Raw genomic sequence first — 24,575 nt, 5'->3', positions numbered from 1 at the left:
ATCTTTCCCCACTCATTCTCTCCATGTGACCAAACCATTTCAAAACACCCTCCTGCTCTCTCAACCACCCTCTTTTTATTTCCACACATCTCTCTCACCCTTACATTACTTACTCGATCAAACCACCTCACACCACATATTGTCCTCAAATATCTCATTTCCAGCACATCCACCCTCCTGCGCACAACTCTATCCATAGCCCACGTCTCGCAACGATACTACATTCTTGGAACCACTATTCCTTCAAACATACCCATTTTTGCTTTCTGAGACAATGTTCTCGACTTCCAAACATTCTTCAAGGCTCCCCGAATTTTCGCCCCCTCCCCCACCCTATGATTCACTTCCGTTTCCATGGTTCCATCTGCTGCCAGATCCACTCCCAGATATCTAAAACACTTTACTTCCTCCAGTTTCCCTCCATTCAAACTTACCTCCCAATTGACTTGTCCCACAACCCTACTGTACCCAATAACCTTGCTCTTATTCACATTTACTCTTAACTTTCTTCTTTCACACACTTTACCAAACTCAGTCACCAGCTTCTGCAGTTTCTTACCTGAATCAGCCACCAGCGCTGTATCATCAGCGAACAACACTGACTCACTTCCCAAGCTCTCTCATCCACAACAGACTGCATACTTGCCCCTCTTTCCAAAACTCTTGCATTCACCTCCCTAACAACGCCATCCATATACAAATTAAACAACCATGGAGACATCACACACCCCTTCCGCAAACCTACATTCACTGAGAGCCAATCACTTTCCTCTCTTCCTACATGTACACATGCCTTACATCCTCGATAAAAACTTTTCACTGCTTCTAACAACTTCCCTCCCACACCATATATTCTTTAAACCTTCCAAAGAGCATCTCTATCAACTCTATCATATGCTTTCTCCAGATCCATAAATGCTACATACAAATCCATTTGTTTTTCTAAGTATTTCTCACATACATTCTTCAAAGCAAACACCTGATCCACACATCGTCTACCTCTTCTGAAACCACACTGCTCTTCCCCAATATGATGCTCTGTACACGCCTTCACCCTCTCAATCAATGCCCTCCCGTATAATTTACCAGGAATACTCAACAAACTTATACCTCTGTAATTTGAGCACTCACTCTTATCCCCTTTGCCTTTGTACAATGGCACTATGCACGCATTCCGCCAATCCTCAGGCACCTCACCATGAATCATACATACATTAAATAACCTTACCAACCAGTCAACAATACAGTACAGTCACCCCCTTTTTTAATAAATTCCACTGCAATACCATCCAAACCTGCTGCTCTTCTCTATTTACCAAATCATTTTCCCTAACCCTCTCACTTTGCACACCACCTCGACCAAAACACCCTATATCTGCCACTCTATCATCAAACACATTCAACAAACCTTCAGAATACTCACTCCATCTGCTTCTCACATAACCACTTCTTGTTATCACCTCCCCATTAGCCCTCTTCACTGAAGTTCCCATTTGCTCCCTTGTCTTACGCACTTTATTTACCTCCTTCCAAAACATCTTTTTATTCTCCCTGAAATTTAATGATACTCTCTCACCCCAACTCTCATTTGCCCTCTTTCACCTCTTGCACCTTTCTCTTGACCTCCTGCCTCTTTCTTTTATACCTCTCCCACTCATTTGCGTTTTTTCCCTGCAAAAATTATTCAAATGCCTCTCTCTTCTCTTTCACTAATAATCTTACTTCTTCATCCCACCACTCACTACCCTTTCTAATCAACCCACCTCCCACGCTTCTCATGCCACAAGCATCTTTTGCGCAAGCCATCACTGCTTCCCTAAATACATCCCATTCCTCCCCCACTCCCCTTACCTCCTTTGATCTCACCTTTTTCCATTCTGTACTCAGTCTCCTCTGGTACTTCCTCACACAAGTCTCCTTCCCAAGCTCACTTACTTTCACCACTCTCTTCACCCCAACATTCTCTCTTCTTTTCTGAAAACCCCCACAAATCTTCACCTTCACCTCCACAAGATAATGATCAGACATCCCTCCAGTTGCACCTCTCAGCACATTAACATCCAAAAGAGTCTCTTTCGTGCGTCTATCAATTACCACGTAATCCAATAACGCTTTCTGGCCATCTCTCCTACTTACATATGTATACTTATGTATATCTCGCTTTTTAAAACAGATATTCCCATTCACCAGTCCTTTTTCAGCACATAAATCTACAAGCTCTTCACCATTTCCATTTACAACACTGAACACTCCATGTATACCAGTTATTCCCTCAACTGCCACATTACTCACCTTTGCATTCAAATCACCCATCACTATAACCCGGTCTCGTGCATCAAAACCACTAACACACTCATTCAGCTGCTCCCAAAACACTTTCATGGTTACGAGGCGTGGGCTATGGATAGAGTTGTGCGCAGGATGGTGGATGTGCTGGAAATGAGATGTTTGAGGATGATATGTGGTGTGAGGTGGTTTGATCGAGTAAGTAATGTAAGGGTAAGAGAGATGTGTGGAAATAAAAAGAGTGTGGTTGAGAGAGCAGAAGAGTGTGTTTTGAAATGGTTTGGTCACATGGAGAGAATGAGTGAGGAAAGATTGACCAAGAGGATATACGTGTCAGAGGTGGAGGGAACGAGGAGAAGTGGGAGACCAAATTGGAGGTGGAAAGATGGAGTGAAAAAGATTTTGAGTGATCAGGGCCTGAACATGCAGGAGGGTGAAAGGTGTGCAAGGAATAGAGTGAATTGGAACAATGTGGTATACCGGGGTCGATGTGCTGTCAGTGGATTGAACCAGGGCATGTGAAGCGTCTGGGGTAAACCATGGAAGGCTGTGTGGGGCCTGGATGTGGAAAGGGAGCTGTGGTTTCGGTGCATTATTACATGACAGCTAGAGACTGTGTGAACGAATGTGGCCTTTGATGTCTTTTCCTAGCGCAACCTCGCACACATGAGGGAGGAGGGGGATGTTATTCCATGTGTGACGGGGTGATGATGGGAACAAATAAAGGCAGACTATGAATTGTGTACATGTATATATATATATATATATATATATATATATATATATATATATATATATATATATATATATTTATGTCTGTGAGTGTATATATATGTGTACATTGAGATGTATAGGTATGTATATTTGCGTGTTTGGACGTGTATGTATATACATGTGTATGTGGGCGGGTTGGGCCATTTCTTTCGTCTGTTTCCTTGCGCTACCTCGCAAAAACGCGGGAGACAGCGACAAAGCAAAATAAATAAAATAAAAGTATATATATATATATATATATATATATAGACTAGGATGTCTAAGTGTGTGTGGATGTAACCAAGAGGAAGAGTGGTTTTAACCAAGGGGAAGAGTGGTTTGGGAATGTCTTGGGAGTAAAGTCAGGGGTTAGTGAGAGGACAAGAGCAAGGGAAGGAGTAGCAGTACTCCTGAAACAGGAGTTGTGGGAGTATGTGTAAATTATGGGTAAATATGGGTAAAACTGAAAGTTGATGGAGAGAGATGGGTGATTGTTGGTGCATATGCACCTGGGCATGAGAAGAAAGATCATGAGAGGCAAGTGTTTTGGGAGCAGCTGAATGAGTGTGTCAGTGGTTTTGATGCACAAGACCGGGTTATAGTGATGGGTGATTTGAATGCAAAGGTGAGTAATGTGGCAGTTGAGGGAATAAGTGGTATACATGGGGTGTTCAGTGTTGTAAATGGAAATGGTGAAGAGCTTGTAGGTTTATGTGCTGAAAAAGGACTGATGATTGGGAATACCTGGTTTAAAAAGTGAGATATACATATGTATACGTATGTAAGTAGGAGAGATGGGCAGAGAGCGTTATTGGATTATGTGTTAATTGACAGGCGCACGAAAGAGAGACTTTTAGATGTTAATGTGCTGAGAGGTGCAACTGGAGGGATGTCTGATCATTATCTTGTGGAGGCTAAGGTGAAGATTTGTATGGGTTTTCAGAAAAGAAGAGTGAATGTTGGGGTGAAGAGGGTGGTGAGAGTAAGTGAGCTTGGGAAGGAGACTTGTGTGAGGAAGTACCAGGAGAGACTGAGTACAGAATGGAAAAAGGTGAGAACAATGGAAGTAAGGGGAGTGGGGAGGAATGGGATGTATTTAGGGAATCAGTAATGGATTGCGCAAAAGATGCGTGTGGCATGAGAAGTGTGGGAGGTGGGTTGATTAGAAAGGGTAGTGAGTGGTGGGATGAAGAAGTAAGATTATTAGTGAAAGAGAAGAGAGAGGTATTTGGACGATTTTTGCAGGGAAAAAATGCAATTGAGTGGGAGATGTATAAAAGAAAGAGACAGGAGGTCAAGAGAAAGGTGCAAGAGGTGAAAAAGAGGGCAAATGAGAGTTGGGGTGAGAGAGTATCATTAAATTTTAGGGAGAATAAAAAGATGTTTTGGAAGGAGGTAAATAAAGTGCGTAAGACAAGGGAGCAAATGGGAACTTCAGTGAAGGGCGCAAATGGGGAGGTGATAACAAGTGGTGGTGATGTGAGAAAGAGATGGAGTGAGTATTTTGACGGTTTGTTGAATGTGTTTGATGATAGAGTGGCAGATATAGGGTGTTTTGGTCGAGGTGGTGTGCAAAGTGAGAGGGTTAGGGAAAATGATTTGGTAAACAGAGAAGAGGTAGTAAAAGCTTTGTGGAAGATGAAAGCCGGCAAGGCAGCAGGTTTGGATGGTATTGCAGTGGAATTTATTAAAAAAGGGGGTGACTGTATTATTGACTGGTTGGTAAGGTTATTTAATGTATGTATGACTCATGGAGAGGTGCCTGAGGATTGGCGGAATGCGTGCATAGTGCCATTGTACAAAGGCAAAGGGGATAAGAGTGAGTGCTCAAATTTCAGAGGTATAAGTTTGTTGAGTATTCCTGGTAAATTATTATTTTTTTTTTTTTTTTCATACTATTCGCCATTTCCCGCGTCTGCGAGGTAGCGTTAAGAACAGAGGACTGGGCCTCAGAGGGAAAATCCCCACCTGGCCCCCTCTACGTTCCTTCCTTTGGAAAATAAAAAAAAAACGAGAGGGGAGGATTTCCAGCCACCCGCTCCCTCCCCTTTTAGTCGCCTTCTACGACATGCAGGGAATACGTGGGAAGTATTCTCTCTCCCCTATCCCCTGGTAAATTATATGGGAGGGTATTGATTGAGAGTGTTAAGGCATGTACAGAGCATCAGATTGGGGAAGAGCAGTGTGGTTTCAGAAGTGGTAGAGGATGTGTGGATCAGGTGTTTGCTTTGAAGAATGTATGTGAGAAATACTTAGAAAAGCAAATGGATTTGTATGTAGCATTTATGGATCTGGAGAAGGCATATGATAGAGTTGATAGAGATGCTCCGTGGAAGGTATTAAGAATATATGGTGTGGGAGGCAAGTTGTTAGAAGCAGTGAAAAGTTTTTATCGATGTTGTAAGGCATGTGTACATGTAGGAAGAGAGGAAAGTGATTGGTTCTCAGTGAATGTAGGTTTGCGGCAGGGATGTGTGATGTCTCCATGGTTGTTTAATTTGTTTATGGATGGGGTTGTTAGGGAGGTGAATGCAAGAGTTTTGGAAAGAGGGGCAAGTATGAAGTCTGTTGGGGATGAGAGAGCTTGGGAAGTGAGTCAGTTGTTGTTCGCTGATGATACAGCGCTGGTGGCTGATTCATGTGAGAAACTGCAGAAGCTAGTGACTGAGTTTGGTAAAGTGTGTGAAAGAAGAAAGTTAAGAGTAAATGTGAATAAGAGAGTGGAAGTCGAGAACATTATCTCGGAAAGCAAAAATGGGTATGTTTGAAGGAATAGTGGTTCCAACAATGTTGTATGGTTGCGAGGCGTGGGCTATGGATAGAGTTGTGCGCAGGAGGATGGATGTGCTGGAAATGAGATGTTTGAGGACAATGTGTGGTGTGAGGTGGTTTGATCGAGTAAGTAACGTAAGGGTAAGAGAGATGTGTGGACACAAAAGGAGTGTGGTTGAGAGAGCAGAAGAGGGTGTTTTGAAATGGTTTGGGCACATGGAGAGAATGAGTGAGGAAAGATTGACCAAGAGGATATATGTGTCGGAGGTGGAGGGAACGAGGAGAAGTGGGAGACCAAATTGTAGGTGGAAAGATGGAGCGAAAAAGATTTTGTGTGATCGGGGCCTGAACATGCAGGAGGGTGAAAGGAGGGCAAGGAATAGAGTGAATTGGATCAATGTGGTATACCGGGGTTGACGTGCTGTCAGTGGATTGAATCAGGGCATGTGAAGCGTCTGGGGTAAACCATGGAAAGTTGTGTGGTGCCTGGATGTGGAAAGGGAGCTGTGGTTTCGGGCATTATTGCATGACAGCTAGAGACTGAGTGTGAACGAATGGGGCCTTTGTTGTCTTTTCCTAGTGCTACCTTGTACACAAGAGGGGGGAGGGGGATGGTATTCCATGTGTGGCGAGGTGGCGATGGGAATGAATAAAGGCAGACAGTGTGAATTGTGTGCATGTATATATATGTATGTGTCTGTGTGTGTATATATATGTGTACATTGAGATGTATAGGTATGTATATTTGCGTGTGTGGATTTGTATGTATATACATTGTGTATGGGGGTGGGTTGGGCCATTTCCTTTTCTTCTGTTTCCTTGTGCTACCTCGGAAACGCGGGAGACAGCGACAAAGCAAAATAATAAAAAAAAAAATTTTTTTTGCTTTGTCGCTGTCTCCCGCGTTAGCGAGGTAGCACAAGGAAACAGAAGAAAGAATGGCCCAACCGTCCCACATACACATGTATATACATGCACGTCCACACACGCAAATATACATACCTATACATCTCAACGTATACATATATATACACACACACAGACAAATACATATATATACACATGTACATAATTCATACTGTCTGCCTTTATTCATTCCCATCACCACCCTGCCACACATGAAATAACAACCCCATCCCCCCGCATGTGCGTGAGGTAGCACTAGGAAAAGACAACAAAGGCTACATTTGTTCACACTCAGTCTCTAGCTGTCATGTATAATGCACTGAAACCACAGCTCCCTTTCCACATCCAGGCCCCACAGAACTTTCCATGGTTTACCCCAGACGCTTCACACGCCCTGGTTCAATCCATTGACAGCACGTCAACCCTGGTATACCACATCGTTCCAATTCACTCTATTCCTTGCGCTCCTTTCACGCTCCTGCATGTTCAGGCTCCGATCACCCAAAATCTTTTTCACTCCATCTTTCCACCTCCAATTTGGTATCCCACTTCTCCTCATTCCCTCCACCTCTGACACATATATCCTCTTGGTCAATCTTTCCTCACTCATTCTCTCCATGTGACCAAACCATTTCAAAACACCCTCTTCTACTCTCTTAACCACACTCTTTTTATTACCACACATCTCTCTTACCCTTTCTTTACTCGATCAAACCACCTCACACCACATATTGTCCTCCAACATCTCATTTCCAGCACATCTACCCTCCTGCGCACAACTCTATCCATAGCCTACGCCTCGCAACCATATAACATTGTTGGAACCACTATTCCTTCAAACATACCCATTTTTGCTTTCCGAGATAATGTTCTCGACTTCCACACATTTTTTAACGCTCCAAGAACTTTTGCCCCCTCCCCCACCCTATGATTCACTTCCACTTCCATGGTTCCATCCACTGCCAAATCCACTCCCAGATATCTAAAACATTTCACTTCCTCCAGTTTTTCTCCATTCAAACTTACCTCCCAATTGACTTGTCCCTCAACCCTGCTGTACCTAATAACCTTGCTCTTATTCACATTTACTCTCAGCTTTCTTCTTTCACACACTTTATCAAACTCGGTCACCAGCTTCTGCAGTTTTTTAACCGAACCAGCCACCAGCCTGAAATCATCAGCAAACAAAAACTGACTCATTTCCCCAAGCTCTTTTATCCCCAACAGACCCATACTTCCCCCTTTTTCCCAAAAAACCTTGCATTCACCTCCCTAACAACCCCATCCATAAAAATTAAACAACCTGGAACATCACAAAACCCCTCCCGCAAACCTACATTCACTGAAAACCAATATTTTCCTCTTTTCCCCACTTACACATCCTTAAAAAATCCTCGATAAAAACTTTTAAACTGCTTCTAACAACTTGCCCCCACACCATATATTCTTTAAAACCCTTCCAAAAGCTCTCTATAAACCTCTATCATTTTCCCCTTTCCCCCAAAGATCCAAAAAATCTACATACAAATCCATTTTTTTTCTAATATTTCTCACATCCCTTCTTTCAAAGCAAACACCTGATCCACACTTTCCTCCTTTTTTCCTAAAACCACACTGCTCTTCCCCAATTGATGCTCTGTACAGGCCCTTTACCCTCTCAAACAATCCCTCCCAAAAAATTTCCCCGGAATTCTTAACAAACTTATACCTTGTAATTTGAGCCTCACTTTAATTTCCCCTTTTTGGGCCTTTTACAAGGGGACTATGCAAGCATTCCCCCCAATCCTCAGGCACCTCCCTTGAAACAACATACATTAAAAACCTTACCAAAACCCGTCAACAAAAAACGTCACCCCCTTTTTTAAAAAATTCCACTGCAAAACCATCCCAAAACCCCGCTGCCCTTCCCTTTTCTTTTAAATTTTTAAACCCCAAAACATTTTCCCTAACCCTCTCCCCTTTGCACACCCAAACCCCGCCAAAACACCCTATATCTCCCCTCTATCATCAAACACAATTTAACAAACCTTCCCAAATACTCACTCCATTTTCTCACATAAACCCTTCTTGTTATCACCTCCCCAATTTCCCCTTCACTGAATTCCCATTTGTTTCCCTTTTCCCTTTCGCCCTTTATTTACCCTCCTTCCAAAACATCTTTTTATTCTCCCAAAAATTTTAAAGATTTCTCTCACCCCAACTCTCATTTGCCCTCTTTTTTTACCTCTTGCACCTTTCCCTTGACCTCCTCCTCTTTCTTTTATACCCCTTTCCCCCTCATTTGCTTTTTTCCCTGCAAAAAAATTCCCAAAAGCCTCTCCTTCCTTTCACTAATAATCTTACTTTTTTCATCCCACCACTTACTACCCTTTCTAATCAAACCCCCCTTTCCCACGCCCTTTTCATGCCACAAGCTCTTTTTCCAAGCCATCACTGCTTTCCCCAAATACAAACCCATTTCCCCCCCCCACTCCCCTTAATTTCCCTTTTTCTCACCTTTTTCCAAATTTTGTACTCAGTCCCTCCCGGTACTTCCCCCACACAAGTCTCCCTTTCCCCAACTCACTTACTTTCACCCCTCTTTTCCAAACCCCCAAAAATTTTCTCTTCTTTTTGAAAACCCCCAAAATCTTCACCTTTACCCCCCACAAGATAATGTCAGAAAATCCCCCCAGTTCACCTCTTAGCACATTTAACATCCAAAAATTTTCTTTCTGCCCTATCAATTAACCCCGTTTAAACCCAAAAACCTTTCTTGGCCCTCTCTCCTACTTTCATATGTATACTTATGTATATCTCGCTTTTTTTAAAAAAAAATATTCCCCCTTTACCAGTCCTTTTTCAGCCATAAATCTACAAGCTCTTCACCATTTCCATTTACAAATTTAAACACCCCATGTAACCAATTATTCCCTCAACTGCCAAAATTACTCACCTTTGCATTTTTAAAACACCCATTTACTATAACCCGGTCTCGGGCATCAAAACCACAAAAACACTCATTTACTTTTCCCAAAACACGATAGAGTTGTGCGCAGGATGGTGGATGTGCTGGAAATGAGATGTTTGAGGATGATATGTGGTGTGAGGTGGTTTGATCGAGTAAGTAATGTAAGGGTAAGAGAGATGTGTGGAAATAAAAAGAGTGTGGTTGAGAGAGCAGAAGAGTGTGTTTTGAAATGGTTTGGTCACATGGAGAGAATGAGTGAGGAAAGATTGACCAAGAGGATATACGTGTCAGAGGTGGAGGGAACGAGGAGAAGTGGGAGACCAAATTGGAGGTGGAAAGATGGAGTGAAAAAGATTTTGAGTGATCGGGCCTGAACATGCAGGAGGGTGAAAGGTGTGCAAGGAATAGAGTGAATTGGAACAATGTGGTATACCGGGGCTGACGTGCTGTCAGTGGATTGAACCAGGGCATGTGAAGCGTCTGGGGTAAACCATGGAAGGCTGTGTGGGGCCTGGATGTGGAAAGGGAGCTGTGGTTTCGGTGCATTATTACATGACAGCTAGAGACTGTGTGAACGAATGTGGCCTTTGATGTCTTTTCCTAGCGCAACCTCGCACACATGAGGGAGGAGGGGATGTTATTCCATGTGTGACGGGGTGATGATGGGAACAAATAAAGGCAGACTATGAATTGTGTACATGTATATATATATATATATTATATATATATATATATATATTATATATATATATATATATATTTATGTCTGTGAGTGTATATATATGTGTACATTGAGATGTATAGGTATGTATATTTGCGTGTGTGGACGTGTATGTATATACATGTGTATGTGGGCGGTTGGGCCATTTCTTTCGTCTGTTTCCTTGCGCTACCTCGCAAAAACGCGGGAGACAGCGACAAAGCAAAATAAATAAAAAATAAATATCTATATATATATATATATATATATAGACTAGGATGTCTAAGTGTGTGTGGATGTAACCAAGAGGAAGAGTGGTTTTAACCAAGGGGAAGAGTGGTTTGGGAATGTCTTGGGAGTAAAGTCAGGGGTTAGTGAGGAGGACAAGAGCAAGGGAAGGAGTAGCAGTACTCCTGAAACAGGAGTTGTGGGAGTATGTGTAAATTATGGGTAAATATGGGTAAAACTGAAAGTTGATGGAGAGAGATGGGTGATTGTTGGTGCATATGCACCTGGGCATGAGAAGAAAGATCATGAGAGGCAAGTGTTTTGGGAGCAGCTGAATGAGTGTGTCAGTGGTTTTGATGCACAAGACCGGGTTATAGTAATGGGTGATTTGAATGCAAAGGTGAGTAATGTGGCAGTTGAGGGAATAAGTGGTATACATGGGGTGTTCAGTGTTGTAAATGGAAATGGTGAAGAGCTTGTAGGTTTATGTGCTGAAAAAGGACTGATGATTGGGAATACCTGGTTTAAAAGTGAGATATACATATGTATACGTATGTAAGTAGGAGAGATGGGCAGAGAGCGTTATTGGATTATGTGTTAATTGACAGGCGCGCGAAAGAGAGACTTTTAGATGTTAATGTGCTGAGAGGTGCAACTGGAGGGATGTCTGATCATTATCTTGTGGAGGCTAAGGTGAAGATTTGTATGGGTTTTCAGAAAAGAAGAGTGAATGTTGGGGTGAAGAGGGTGGTGAGAGTAAGTGAGCTTGGGAAGGAGACTTGTGTGAGGAAGTACCAGGAGAGACTGATACAGAATGGAAAAAGGTGAGAACATGGAAGTAAGGGGAGTGGGGAGGAATGGGATGTATTTAGGGAATCAGTAATGGATTGCGCAAAAGATGCTTTTTTGTGGCATGAGAAGTGTGGGAGGTGGGTTGATTAGAAAGGGTAGTGAGTGGTGGGATGAAGTAAGATTATTAGTGAAAGAGAAGAGAGAGGTATTTGGACGATTTTTGCAGGGAAAAATGCAATTGAGTGGGAGATGTATAAAAGAAAGAGACAGGAGGTCAAGAGAAAGGTGCAAGAGGTGAAAAAGAGGGCAAATGAGAGTTGGGGTGAGAGAGTATCATTAAATTTTAGGGAGAATAAAAAGATGTTTTGGAAGGAGGTAAATAAAGTGCGTAAGACAAGGGAGCAAATGGGAACTTCAGTGAAGGGCGCAAATGGGTGAGGGGGGAGGGGGAGGTGATGGCGGGGGGAGGTGGGGGGGGGGGGGGGGTGGGGGGGGGGGGGGGGGGAGGGGGGGGGGGGAGGGGGGGGGGGGGGGGAGGGGGGGGGTGGGGGGGGGGGGGGGGTGGGGGGGGGGGGGGGGGTGGGGGGGGGGGGGGGGGGTGGGGGGGGGGGGGGGAGGGGGGGGGGGGGGGTGGGGGGGGGGGGGGGGTGGGGGGGGGGGGGGTGGGGGGGGGGGGGGAGGGGGGGGGGGGGGGTGGGGGGGGGGGGGGGGGGGGGAGGGGGGGGGGGGGGGGGGAGGGGGGGGGGGGGGGGAGGGGGGGGGGGGGGGGGTGGGGGGGGGGGGGGGGGGGGGGGGGAGGGGGGGGGGGGGGGGGGGGGAGGGGGGGGGGGGGGGAGGGGGGGAGGGGGATGTTATTCCATGTGTGACGGGGTGATGATGGGAACAAATAAAGGCAGACAGTGTGAATTGTGTGCATGTATATATATGTATGTGTCTGTGTGTGTATATATATGTGTACATTGAGATGTATAGGTATGTATATTTGCGTGTGTGGATTTGTATGTATATACATGTGTATGTGGGCGGGTTGGGCCATTTCCTTTTCTTCTGTTTCCTTGTGCTACCTCGGAAACGCGGGAGACAGCGACAAAGTATATATAAAAAAAAAAAAAAGAAAATTATTTTGGAAAAGTTTGCTTAAGTAACTTAAGCTACAAAATCTTAAGGAACTTATATGAAGTAGTGGGCATCACAGAAATTATTATGTCAAGTATCTGAAAGAATGTAAAGCATGAAAAAAGATCAGCAAGAAGTATGTCACACTGAGATAGTCATGCTTTTGCTCATACTTTTGTGGTTATAACTGAAATCTTTCTTGAATATTGCTCCCCATGATTTCTTAGGAAAAAACTGTAATAATAGTGAGTTAAGGATGGTAACATATCTTTTACATACAGTAAATTATGATTATTATTTTGCTTTGTCGCTGTCTCCCGCGTTTGCGAGGTAGCGCAAGGAAACAGATGAAAGAAATGGCCCAACCCACCTCCATACACATATATATACATTTTTTTTAATTTCATACTATTCGCCATTTCCCGCGATAGCGAGGTAGCGTTAAGAACAGAGGACTAGGCCTTTGAGGGAATATCCTCACCTGGCCCTCTTCTCTGTTCCTTCTTTTGGAAAATTAAAAAAAAAAAAAAGAAAATTATTTTGGAAAAGTTTGCTTAAGTAACTTAAGCTACAAAATCTTAAGGAACTTATATGAAGTAGTGGGCATCACAGAAATTATTATGTCAAGTATCTGAAAGAATGTAAAGCATGAAAAAAGATCAGCAAGAAGTATGTCACACTGAGATAGTCATGCTTTTGCTCATACTTTTGTGGTTATAACTGAAATCTTTCTTGAATATTGCTCCCCATGATTTCTTAGGAAAAAACTGTAATAATAGTGAGTTAAGGATGGTAACATATCTTTTACATACAGTAAATTATGATTATTATTTTTGCAGATTGCAACTTCTGCTGTAGTAAGTTAGCATCGAGTACAACCAAAACAGTGCCTCATTTGCACACATATGTTATTTAGATTCCATATACTGTTTACTGAAATCAAATCCTATCTTTCATAGGTAGGTCCTCTAGACTCTTCCATGGTTGTTTAATTTGTTTATGGATGGGGTTGTTAGGGAGGTGAATGCAAGAGTTTTGGAAAGAGGGGCAAGTATGAAGTCTGTTGGGGATGAGAGAGCTTGGGAAGTGAGTCAGTTGTTGTTCGCTGATGATACAGCGCTGGTGGCTGATTCATGTGAGAAACTGCAGAAGCTAGTGACTGAGTTTGGTAAAGTGTGTGAAAGAAGAAAGTTAAGAGTAAATGTGAATAAGAGAGTGGAAGTCGAGAACATTATCTCGGAAAGCAAAAATGGGTATGTTTGAAGGAATAGTGGTTCCAACAATGTTGTATGGTTGCGAGGCGTGGGCTATGGATAGAGTTGTGCGCAGGAGGATGGATGTGCTGGAAATGAGATGTTTGAGGACAATGTGTGGTGTGAGGTGGTTTGATCGAGTAAGTAACGTAAGGGTAAGAGAGATGTGTGGACACAAAAGGAGTGTGGTTGAGAGAGCAGAAGAGGGTGTTTTGAAATGGTTTGGGCACATGGAGAGAATGAGTGAGGAAAGATTGACCAAGAGGATATATGTGTCGGAGGTGGAGGGAACGAGGAGAAGTGGGAGACCAAATTGTAGGTGGAAAGATGGAGCGAAAAAGATTTTGTGTGATCGGGGCCTGAACATGCAGGAGGGTGAAAGGAGGGCAAGGAATAGAGTGAATTGGATCAATGTGGTATACCGGGGTTGACGTGCTGTCAGTGGATTGAATCAGGGCATGTGAAGCGTCTGGGGTAAACCATGGAAAGTTGTGTGGTGCCTGGATGTGGAAAGGGAGCTGTGGTTTCGGGCATTATTGCATGACAGCTAGAGACTGAGTGTGAACGAATGGGGCCTTTGTTGTCTTTTCCTAGTGCTACCTTGTACACAAGAGGGGGGAGGGGGATGGTATTCCATGTGTGGCGAGGTGGCGATGGGAATGAATAAAGGCAGACAGTGTGAATTGTGTGCATGTATATATATGTATGTGTCTGTGTGTGTATATATATGTGTACATTGAGATGTATAGGTATGTATATTTGCGTGTGTGGATTTGTATGTATATACATTGTGTATGGGGGTGGGTTGGGCCATTTCCTTTTCTTCTGTTTCCTTGTGCTACCTCGGAAACGCGGGAGACAGCGACAAAGCAAAATAATAAAAAAAAAAATTTTTTTTGCTTTGTCGCTGTCTCCCGCGTTAGCGAGGTAGCACAAGGAAACAGAAGAAAGAATGGCCCAACCGTCCCACATACACATGTATATACATGCACGTCCACACACGCAAATATACATACCTATACATCTCAACGTATACATATATATACACACACACAGACAAATACATATATATACACATGTACATAATTCATACTGTCTGCCTTTATTCATTCCCATCACCACCCTGCCACACATGAAATAACAACCCCATCCCCCCGCATGTGCGTGAGGTAGCACTAGGAAAAGACAACAAAGGCTACATTTGTTCACACTCAGTCTCTAGCTGTCATGTATAATGCACTGAAACCACAGCTCCCTTTCCACATCCAGGCCCCACAGAACTTTCCATGGTTTACCCCAGACGCTTCACACGCCCTGGTTCAATCCATTGACAGCACGTCAACCCTGGTATACCACATCGTTCCAATTCACTCTATTCCTTGCGCTCCTTTCACGCTCCTGCATGTTCAGGCTCCGATCACCCAAAATCTTTTTCACTCCATCTTTCCACCTCCAATTTGGTATCCCACTTCTCCTCATTCCCTCCACCTCTGACACATATATCCTCTTGGTCAATCTTTCCTCACTCATTCTCTCCATGTGACCAAACCATTTCAAAACACCCTCTTCTACTCTCTTAACCACACTCTTTTTATTACCACACATCTCTCTTACCCTTTCTTTACTCGATCAAACCACCTCACACCACATATTGTCCTCCAACATCTCATTTCCAGCACATCTACCCTCCTGCGCACAACTCTATCCATAGCCTACGCCTCGCAACCATATAACATTGTTGGAACCACTATTCCTTCAAACATACCCATTTTTGCTTTCCGAGATAATGTTCTCGACTTCCACACATTTTTTAACGCTCCAAGAACTTTTGCCCCCTCCCCCACCCTATGATTCACTTCCACTTCCATGGTTCCATCCACTGCCAAATCCACTCCCAGATATCTAAAACATTTCACTTCCTCCAGTTTTTCTCCATTCAAACTTACCTCCCAATTGACTTGTCCCTCAACCCTGCTGTACCTAATAACCTTGCTCTTATTCACATTTACTCTCAGCTTTCTTCTTTCACACACTTTATCAAACTCGGTCACCAGCTTCTGCAGTTTCCTTTTTTTTTCCTTTTTTCATAATAGTTTGCTGTTTCCTGCGTTAGTGAGGTAGTGTCAGGAACATATGAAGAAAAACTGCACTTGCTTTCATCCATTTCTTAGCTGTTATGTGCAATATAATGAAAACACATCCCCCTATCCTCAAATAGATCCTACAGACCTTTCCATAAGAAATGAGAGGATAAGAGAGGGGTATGATAGTAAAAGAAGTATGTTTGAGAGAGCTGAAGAGGGTGTGCTGAGATAGTTTAGTTATATGGGTTTGACGAATTTAAAGGGATATGAAGGGGATGGATGGAGCGAAAGATGTTTTGTGGAGTTGGGACCTGAATATACAGGAGGCTGTAAGGATTACATGGGACAGAGTGAGTTGGGGCGATGTGTTATACAGGATGCATTGTGTTATCATTGAGCTGAAGTGGACTGGAAAAACCTTAGAAAAGTCAATGGGGCTTTTCTGTGGATAATTGGCTCTGGTTTTGGTACAATATATGTGACAAATACAGTTAATGTGAGCAAATGAGGCCATTGTTTATCTGTTCATAGTGCTACCTTGCTACATGGGACATGGCAAGTAAGTATGAAAAAAGTTGAATGCAGTTCACATGGTCTCTAGTTATTTTGTAGAATGTTTGTTACAGCTTGGTAAGTGTGATGACCAGGTGTATTTGTAGTTGCAACTGAGTGTGATGACCATTAGTATTGGATGTTTCAACTGATTGAGTGTGATGGCCACAATATTGGTTGTTGTAAATGATTAATTGTGATGACCATCCCTATTGGTTGTTTTAAATGAATGATTGTGATGACCATCAGTTTTGATTGTTTTGAGTTTTTGTGATGACCATCAACATTTATTAATGTAAATGAATGATTGTGATGATAATCACTTTTGATTGTTTTTAGCTTAGTGATTGTGATGAATATCAATGTTGGCAAAGTTGTAACTGAAAGTGTAATGACCATCTGTATTGGTTGTTGTACTGATTAGGTGTGATGGCCATCAACATTGATTGTAAATGAGTAGGTGTAATGACCATCAGTATTAGTTGTAACTGAGTGAGTGTGATGACCATCAGTATTGGTTGTATGATGACCATATGTTTTGGTTGTGAATGAGTATGATGACCATAAGTATTGGTTGTGACTGTGTGGGTGTGATGACCAGTATTGTTATTGTAATTGAGTGTGGTGACAAGTATTGGTTGTAACAGTGAATGTGATGACCATCTATATTGGTTGTTGTAACTGAGTGTAATAAGTGTTAGTATTGACTGTTCTAAGTGTGATGACAGTCAGTATTGGTTGTTGCAGTTGAGTGAGTGTGATGACCATCAGTTTGGATAATAGGATATTTTATTTGAAAACTAGAAATGAATCTGATGGGCGCTAACCATCTTAAGGAATGATGTTCAGTTTGCAGTTGGGAAATGTTGTATGGTCTGATTTAATAAAAGTTTATGTAGAGCATTTGTAATTTTTTAATATTTTTTCTTTTTTGTAGTTTAGCATTTTTGCACATCCTTGCTTCCAAGATGCATATACCCCATTGAAACTTGAATTATCTGCCTCTTTCCAGACTGTCAACAGATGACTTGCCACTTATAAGACCTCCAAGGCATCACATGCTTGCTCATGTTACTGGAGGTTTAAATAATCTCTATGATATAGTAAAAGAAACCAAGAAAGAGGGCGCAGATGAAGTAAAGACTCCTTACCATGAAAGTGAACGTTATAAGATGGAGTCTCAGGAAGGCAGTGAGGAGACAAAGAATGGTTTTGCTGAAAATGAAGAGTGTGGGCAGGATGTTGATAAGTCAGAAGGTGCAGATAAAGATGACACTATACAGGAAAATTCTGACAAAGAAAAAGATAGTGGTGAAGGAAAGAATGCTGAAGATAAGAAGGAAAAAAATAGTCAGAATGAGAAGAAAGATGATGAGGGAGGAGGGGATGATAAAAAGAAAATGGAAGAGGATGAGGAAGAAGAAGGTAAGGACTTATTTTTGAAGAATGAAGAGGATGGCTTGGATGAAGAAGAAGGTAAGAAGATAGTTTTAAGGATTGCATCTACTGTTGGGCATTATATGTATATATATTTTAAAATCTTATTAATTCACCATTAGCTATTTTGGTGACCTTTTGATCCATGTTGTTATCTTTTGGATTTTGTTTTATATTGTTACTGACCGTGTTATGGATATTTAGTGCTCCATGTACAAAATCTTAGAATTAAGCATAAAGGCTGAAAAAAATTTTAGTAAGGAAAGAGGCAGTGAAAGTAAGCTGATGATGCATGTGATCAGGAGAATCATATACATAATTTAGTTTTTAAGAAAACAAACATGATGCTCATGGGAATATGGAAAGAGGTCTCATTTGCCATGCGATTTATCGGTGAGCCTTGAGTCTAAAGCTGCATTCCACGTACTGTTATGTTTTGATGAACACTACAACTTCATATTTTTCAGCTGAATTTGCCTTGAAAGTTTTATTTGGACTTGTAATCGGTAGCACATTAGTATAATCAGATGAGTTGGAACAACGGTTTTGAAACATAGTGGTCTGGAGTGTTTTTTATTTTTCAAATTTATGTAAAGAAATTATTTTGGAAAAGTTTGCTTAAGTAACTTAAGCTACAAAATCTTAAGGAACTTATATGAAGTAGTGGGCATCACAGAAATTATTATGTCAAGTATCTGAAAGAATGTAAAGCATGAAAAAAGATCAGCAAGAAGTATGTCACACTGAGATAGTCATGCTTTTGCTCATACTTTTGTGGTTATAACTGAAATCTTTCTTGAATATTGCTCCCCATGATTTCTTAGGAAAAAACTGTAATAATAGTGAGTTAAGGATGGTAACATATCTTTTACATACAGTAAATTATGATTATTATTTTTGCAGATTGCAACTTCTGCTGTAGTAAGTTAGCATCGAGTACAACCAAACAGTGCCTCATTTGCACACATATGTTATTTAGATTCCATATACTGTTTACTGAAATCAAATCCTATCTTTCATAGGTAGGTCCTCTAGACTCTTCCATGGTTTAACTTGAGCACTTCATATGCCATGGTTCAGCTCATTGATAGCATGTCCTCATCAGCACATACTTGCATGCACATACACACATCACATCAAGACCATTTGTTTTATACCAAACATACCTCTCACCCTCCTGAAAGTTTGTGCCCAGTTACTTGGAAGCCCCTTTTTTGTTTTCCTCAAGTTTGATAAGTATGAGTAACTCAATGTTAGTCTTCCTCTGATGTTTGCAAACAAAGCATGATAACAGATGAACAAAGGACCACAGCAAATGAGGTATGTAGTGATGAGGAAACAGAGGATAAAGAACTAGCAGACAGTGAAGATAGTGGTTGTGAAGTTCAGGAGAATCAGGATGTTGATTCACAAGGAATTGTAAGTGAAGATAGTGAAGATCAAGAAATGTGGGAGAATCAGAATGATGATACTTTACAAGGAATTGTAGGTGAAGATAGAATTAAAAACTGAAAACATGAAGGACATTTTTGGAGAAAAGTGTGGATTGAAAAACAGAGGTAACATAAGAATTCAGTATGTCTAAGGGGGAAAGTAGTAATTTGTGTTTCTCCTACACTGCATAGTTTTGGAACTTTTTATCCCTTCAAGTCTTTGCAAAACAGCAATATCCTTCCCTTTTTTCAAAGGCTGATTTTCCACTTCCTCTAGGACTCTCAGACTGTTTATCATCTTCCCTCCATACTTTCCTGTCTCTTAAATACCATTCATGTTTGAATAAGGTCCAGCTTTGATGTGGACTTTTGTTAGTGACCAGATCCTTCCATTTGACAATGAAGATGTGGAGTAAAGTTATCTTTAGAAAGGTGCCTGAACAAGAGTTTGTTAGAATGGTATAGCCATATAGAAATTATAATAGGTGGTAGGTTAGTCTAGAAGTTATATACCAGTAATAGTGTAGTTTCAGGTAAAAGAAGAGGGAGACAGTGGAAGGGAAGACTAAATGCATTTAGATAATTGATTGGGGCTAAAGATATTGTATTTGAAAATGCCAGATGAATTATTTGTGACTGTGTGCTGTAGAAGTGTTTACTGTGTGAAGGTGATATGAATGGAAACTTCAGAGTCCTATGATGTAATTGCTTGCTGTTTATCTTTCTACTTATATCTTTGATGCCTATTCCTTTCTGGCTATTTCTCAAGTGGGTGGTCTTGGCAAAAGAGTCTCCATAACTGTTGAATTCCAGTGCTGCTTCTTATCTTACTATGCAAAATTGAGAAGTAAGAATTGATTTTATCAGCATAGAATCTTATGTAAATAGGATTGAAATTTTAAATTAACAGGTGGAAAGAATATGTCAATATTATTAACGTTTTGTCAACTTGGGTGATATTGAATATCAGCCTGTTTTTTCCATGTTAAGCCAATTTATGCTTCTATTTGTTTATTGTTTTTCATGGTTACACTGACTTTAATAAGTGTTTTTAGATTTCAGCCAAAATTAGTACTATGTAAAATAAAGTGCATAAGACAAGGGAACAAATGGGAACTTCAGTGAAGGGGGCTAATGGGGAGGTGATAACAAGTAGTGGTGATGTGAGAAGTAAGTAAGTAAGTTTTTATTAGTCAAATTGTAATACAAGATATATACAAAATGAAATTCTTCTTGGCTTTGAGAGCTCCCTAGTGTTTCTACATTAAAAGAATAATAAAATCAATAAAGCAATAAAATATTAAAGGAAACACTTTAATATTGTACTTTCCTATTGTGATGACAAATGATTGATAAGGAGGATGCTTTTTGGTACAAAAGACTTTCTGTATCTATCAGTGAGGAGATGGAGTGAGTATTTTGAAGGTTTTTTGAATGTGTTTGATGATAGAGTGGCAGATATAGGGTGTTTTGGTCGAGGTGGTGTGCAAAGTGAGAGGGTTAGGGAAAATGATTTGGTAAACAGAGAAGAGGTAGTAAAAGCTTTGTGGAAGATGAAAGCCAGCAAGGCAGCGGGTTTGGATGGTATTGCAGTGGAATTTATTAAAAAATGGGGTGACTGTATTGTTGACTGGTTGGCAAGGCTGTTTAATGGATGTATGACTCATGGCGAGTTGCCAGAGGATTGGCGGAATGCTTGCATAGTGCCATTGTACAAATGCAAAGGGGACAAAGGTGCATGCTCAAATTACAGAGGTATAAGATTGTTGAGTATTCCTGGTAACTTATATGGGAGGGTATTGATTGAGAGGGTGAAGGCATGTACAGAGCATCAGATCGGGGAAGAGCAGTGTGGTTTCAGAAGTGGTAGAGGATGTGAGGATCAGGTGTTTGCTTTGAAGAATGTATGCGAGAACTACTTCGAAAAGCAAATGGATTTGTATGTAGCATTTATGAATCTGGAGAAGGCATATGATAGAGTTGATAGAGATGCTCTGTGGATGGTATTAAGAATATATGGTGTGGGAGGCAAGTTGTTAGAAGCAGTGAAAAGTTTTTATCGAGGATGTAAAGCATGTGTACGTGTAGGAAGAGAGGAAAGTGATTGGTTCTTAGTGAATGTAGGTCTGCGGCAGGGATGTATGATATCTCCATGGTTGTTTAATTTGTTTATGGATGGGGTTGTTAGGGAGGTGAATGCAAGAGTTTTGGAAAGAGGGGCAATTATGCAGTCTGTTGTGGATGAGAGAGCTTGGGAAGTGAGTCAGTTGTTGTTCGCTGATGATACAGCGCTGGTGGCTGATTCATGTGAGAAACTGCAGAAGGTGGTGACTGAGTTTGGTAAAGTGTGTGAAAGAAGAAAGTTGAGAGTAAATGTGAATAAGAGCAAGGTTATTGGGTACAGTAGGGTTGATGGTCAAGTCAATTGGGAGGTAAGTTTGAATGGGGAAAAACTGGAGGAAGAAAAGTGTTTTAGATATCTGGGAGTGGATTTGGCAGCAGATGGAACCATGGAAATGGAAGTGAATCATAGGGTGGGGGAGGGGGCGAAAATTCTGGGAGCCTTGAAGAATGTTTGGAAGTCGAGAACATTATCTCGGAAAGCAAAAATGGGTATGTTTGAAGGAATAGTGGTTCCAACAATGTTGTATGGTTGCGAGGCGTGGGCTATGGATAGAGTTGTGCGCAGGAGGGCGGATGTGCTGGAAATGAGATGTTTGAGGACAATATGTGGTGTGAGATGGTTTGATTGAGTACATAATGTAAGGGTAAGAGAGATGTGTGGTAATAAAAATAGTGTGGTTGAGAGAGCAGAAGAGGGTGTTTTGAGATGGTTTGGTCACATGGAGAGAATGAGTGAGGAAAGGTTGACAAAGAGGATATATGTGTCGGAGGTGAAGCGAATGAGAAGTGTGAGACCAAATTGGAGGTAGAAGGATGGAGTGAAAAAGATTTTGAGTGATCGGGGCCTGAACATGCAGGAGGGTGAAAGGCATGCAAGGAATAGAGTGAATTGGAACGATGTGGTATACCAGGGTTGACATGCTGTCAATGGATTGAACCAGGGCATGTGAAGTTTCTGGGGTAAACCATGGAAAGTTCTGTGGGACCTGGATGTGGAAAGGGAGCTGTGGTTTCGGTGCATTATTACATGACAGCTAGAGACTGAGTGTGAATGAATGGAGCCTTTGTTGTCTTTTCCTAGCGCTACCTCGCACACATGAAGGGGGAGGGGGTTGTTATTTCATGTGTGGCGAGGTGGCAATGGGAATTAATAAAGGCATACAGTATGAATTATGTACATGTGTATATATGTATATGTCTGTGTGTATATATATGTATATGTTGAGATCTGTAGGTACGTATATTTGCGTGTGTGGACGTGTATGTATATACATGTGTATGTGGGTGGGTTGGGCCATTCTTTCGTCTGTTTCCTTGCGCTACCTCGCTAACGCGGGACACAACGACGAAGCAAAATAAATAATTGATAAATAAGAGTGCTATCAGTGGTGAGCTTGCTAAAGGTCTGGAAAATGCCACAGCAATGCTGAAAATTAGAAAGTGATTGAGTATCATGAATGTGGGGAGAGTTGCTTGTGCTTCATATGCGCCTTGTTCCGACTAGGTGATTTAGGTGATTCCAGATACACCACTGGAGCAAATTTTTTCTAATTCAAAGTAGTCTTTGTTACTCCCTGAACACCTCGTCCTGGAAGGTTGACCTGCAGCATAAGTAATCATTGTTGGACCAAGGTAAGTGTACAGTGCGCATAGTAAACTTGTGAATTTCTAATGCCCATAGAAAATTTTCAGGATGGTGTTTGGCTTCTAATGGAATGCCTCTCCTTTCAATTATTGTGTTTGACTGGGATTGAGTAAATTGTACTCCATCATAAGGTCTCAATGAGTTTTATTGTTATGTTGAATATATTGAGGTAAGTTTTGGCCAGTGGCCATCAGTAAGCTGCTGTTTTTACTTTGTAGTACAGCACTGGTAAACATTATTGGATTTCAGGGAAATTTAGTATAAAGTGTAATATGTATCAGGTCGTTGGTGAAATATGTGGTGAATACCTCTTAAAGTCTTCAGGGGTCTTACACCGAACAGCCTGAGCTGAGCCCAGGTTGTTAGTTGGATTGTTGGTTGACATAGTTGTTGAAAACCTCAGCCCCTAGGCCCACATAGCCCACAAAGCTTGGCTGATTTGGTACATTTTGTAGGTACTTGGCCAGGGGACTCTTTAACTTCACTTTGCATCCCATGATGTTCCTGATGATTGTAGTTGTTAAAAAGTCTTTGGCCCCAGATGTTTAAGATGTTCCCTATCTTTTGTGCTTATCATACCTTTGGATTTCAGAGGTAATATTTTTACAGTCGGTCATGCCTGTTGTGCCAGGAGGATATTATATCTGAGTATGAATTGGGAATCATGCTCTCTAGGATTTTCCAGATATAGATGATGACATGCCTGTCTTCTCTGTTCTAGGGAATAAAGCCTCGATGATTTCAATCATTCCCTGTTATTTAGTTCCTTTACCACATTGATATGGGCTATGAAAGGTGTCTAAACACTTTCTGATTCTCCAGTTTTACATGCCATATGGGGTGATGTTAGAGCACAATTGTATATTGATCATGATATAATCATTGCCTTGAATAGAATCGTCATTGGCATCTGTTTTCTTGTATTGAATGTCCTTAGGATCCAGCTCACAATCTTTCTAGTTGAGGCAACTGTTGTTTTGTTTACGTTCACTGAAGGTTAGGTCATTAACATTATTACTCAGATCTTTTCCTTCATTCAACTAGACATTATTGCTTTGAGGTCTTTTATCTAATTCAAGTAGTTTATGATAATGTCTGGTTCTTCCTGGTGTTCAGCAGTTTTTTTATTTTTTCATTTTCTTCATATCAGGTGAGTTGAAATTTATGCCCATTGAAAAACATGTTTTTGATGGCCCACTGGAAGACTTCATTAATGACTTTTTAGCCTTTCAGCATACTATTAATGTGCTTTTCTTACTCATTCTTGTATCATATGCAAAGAATGGTATGAAACTATAGCTTGTGCTTGTGTCAGTGTTGGATATAAGAATGAAGAACAGGAGGAGTGCATGTACCGTTCCTTGGGAAACTGAGCTTTTTACTTTGGATTCACTGGAGGTGACATGGTTTAAAACTACATGTTGTGATCTGTCTGTCTATCTATATCTCTGTTTCCTCTTCTCTCCTGGAACTCCCTCAAAGTGGTGGCCACAGCAATGAATTTCCATGAATATTGAACTCCAGTGCCACCTCTTATCCTGTAG

At 41.5% G+C, this 24,575-nt stretch overlaps 1 protein-coding gene across 6 annotated transcripts in view; it reads left to right on the top strand.

The window, feature by feature from the left end:
* LOC139766420 (uncharacterized) overlaps window positions 1-24,575 on the top strand; it is a 144,810-nt gene that overhangs the window by 16,734 nt on the left and 103,501 nt on the right. For 5 of the 6 annotated variants that reach the window (XM_071695093.1, XM_071695087.1, XM_071695091.1 and 2 more), the window contains one exon: window positions 17,405-17,868. In XM_071695093.1, the coding sequence (XP_071551194.1) occupies window positions 17,405-17,868 (464 nt within the window). The remainder of the gene's footprint in view (window positions 1-17,404; window positions 17,869-24,575) is intronic. The other variant, XM_071695089.1, reaches the window with a different exon arrangement.

This window comes from Panulirus ornatus, chromosome 57, assembly GCF_036320965.1.
Source record: "Panulirus ornatus isolate Po-2019 chromosome 57, ASM3632096v1, whole genome shotgun sequence".
NCBI lineage: Eukaryota > Metazoa > Arthropoda > Malacostraca > Decapoda > Palinuridae > Panulirus > Panulirus ornatus.
Note: the sequence above shows the minus strand (reverse complement) of the source record. Positions and strands in the feature narration are given on the sequence as shown.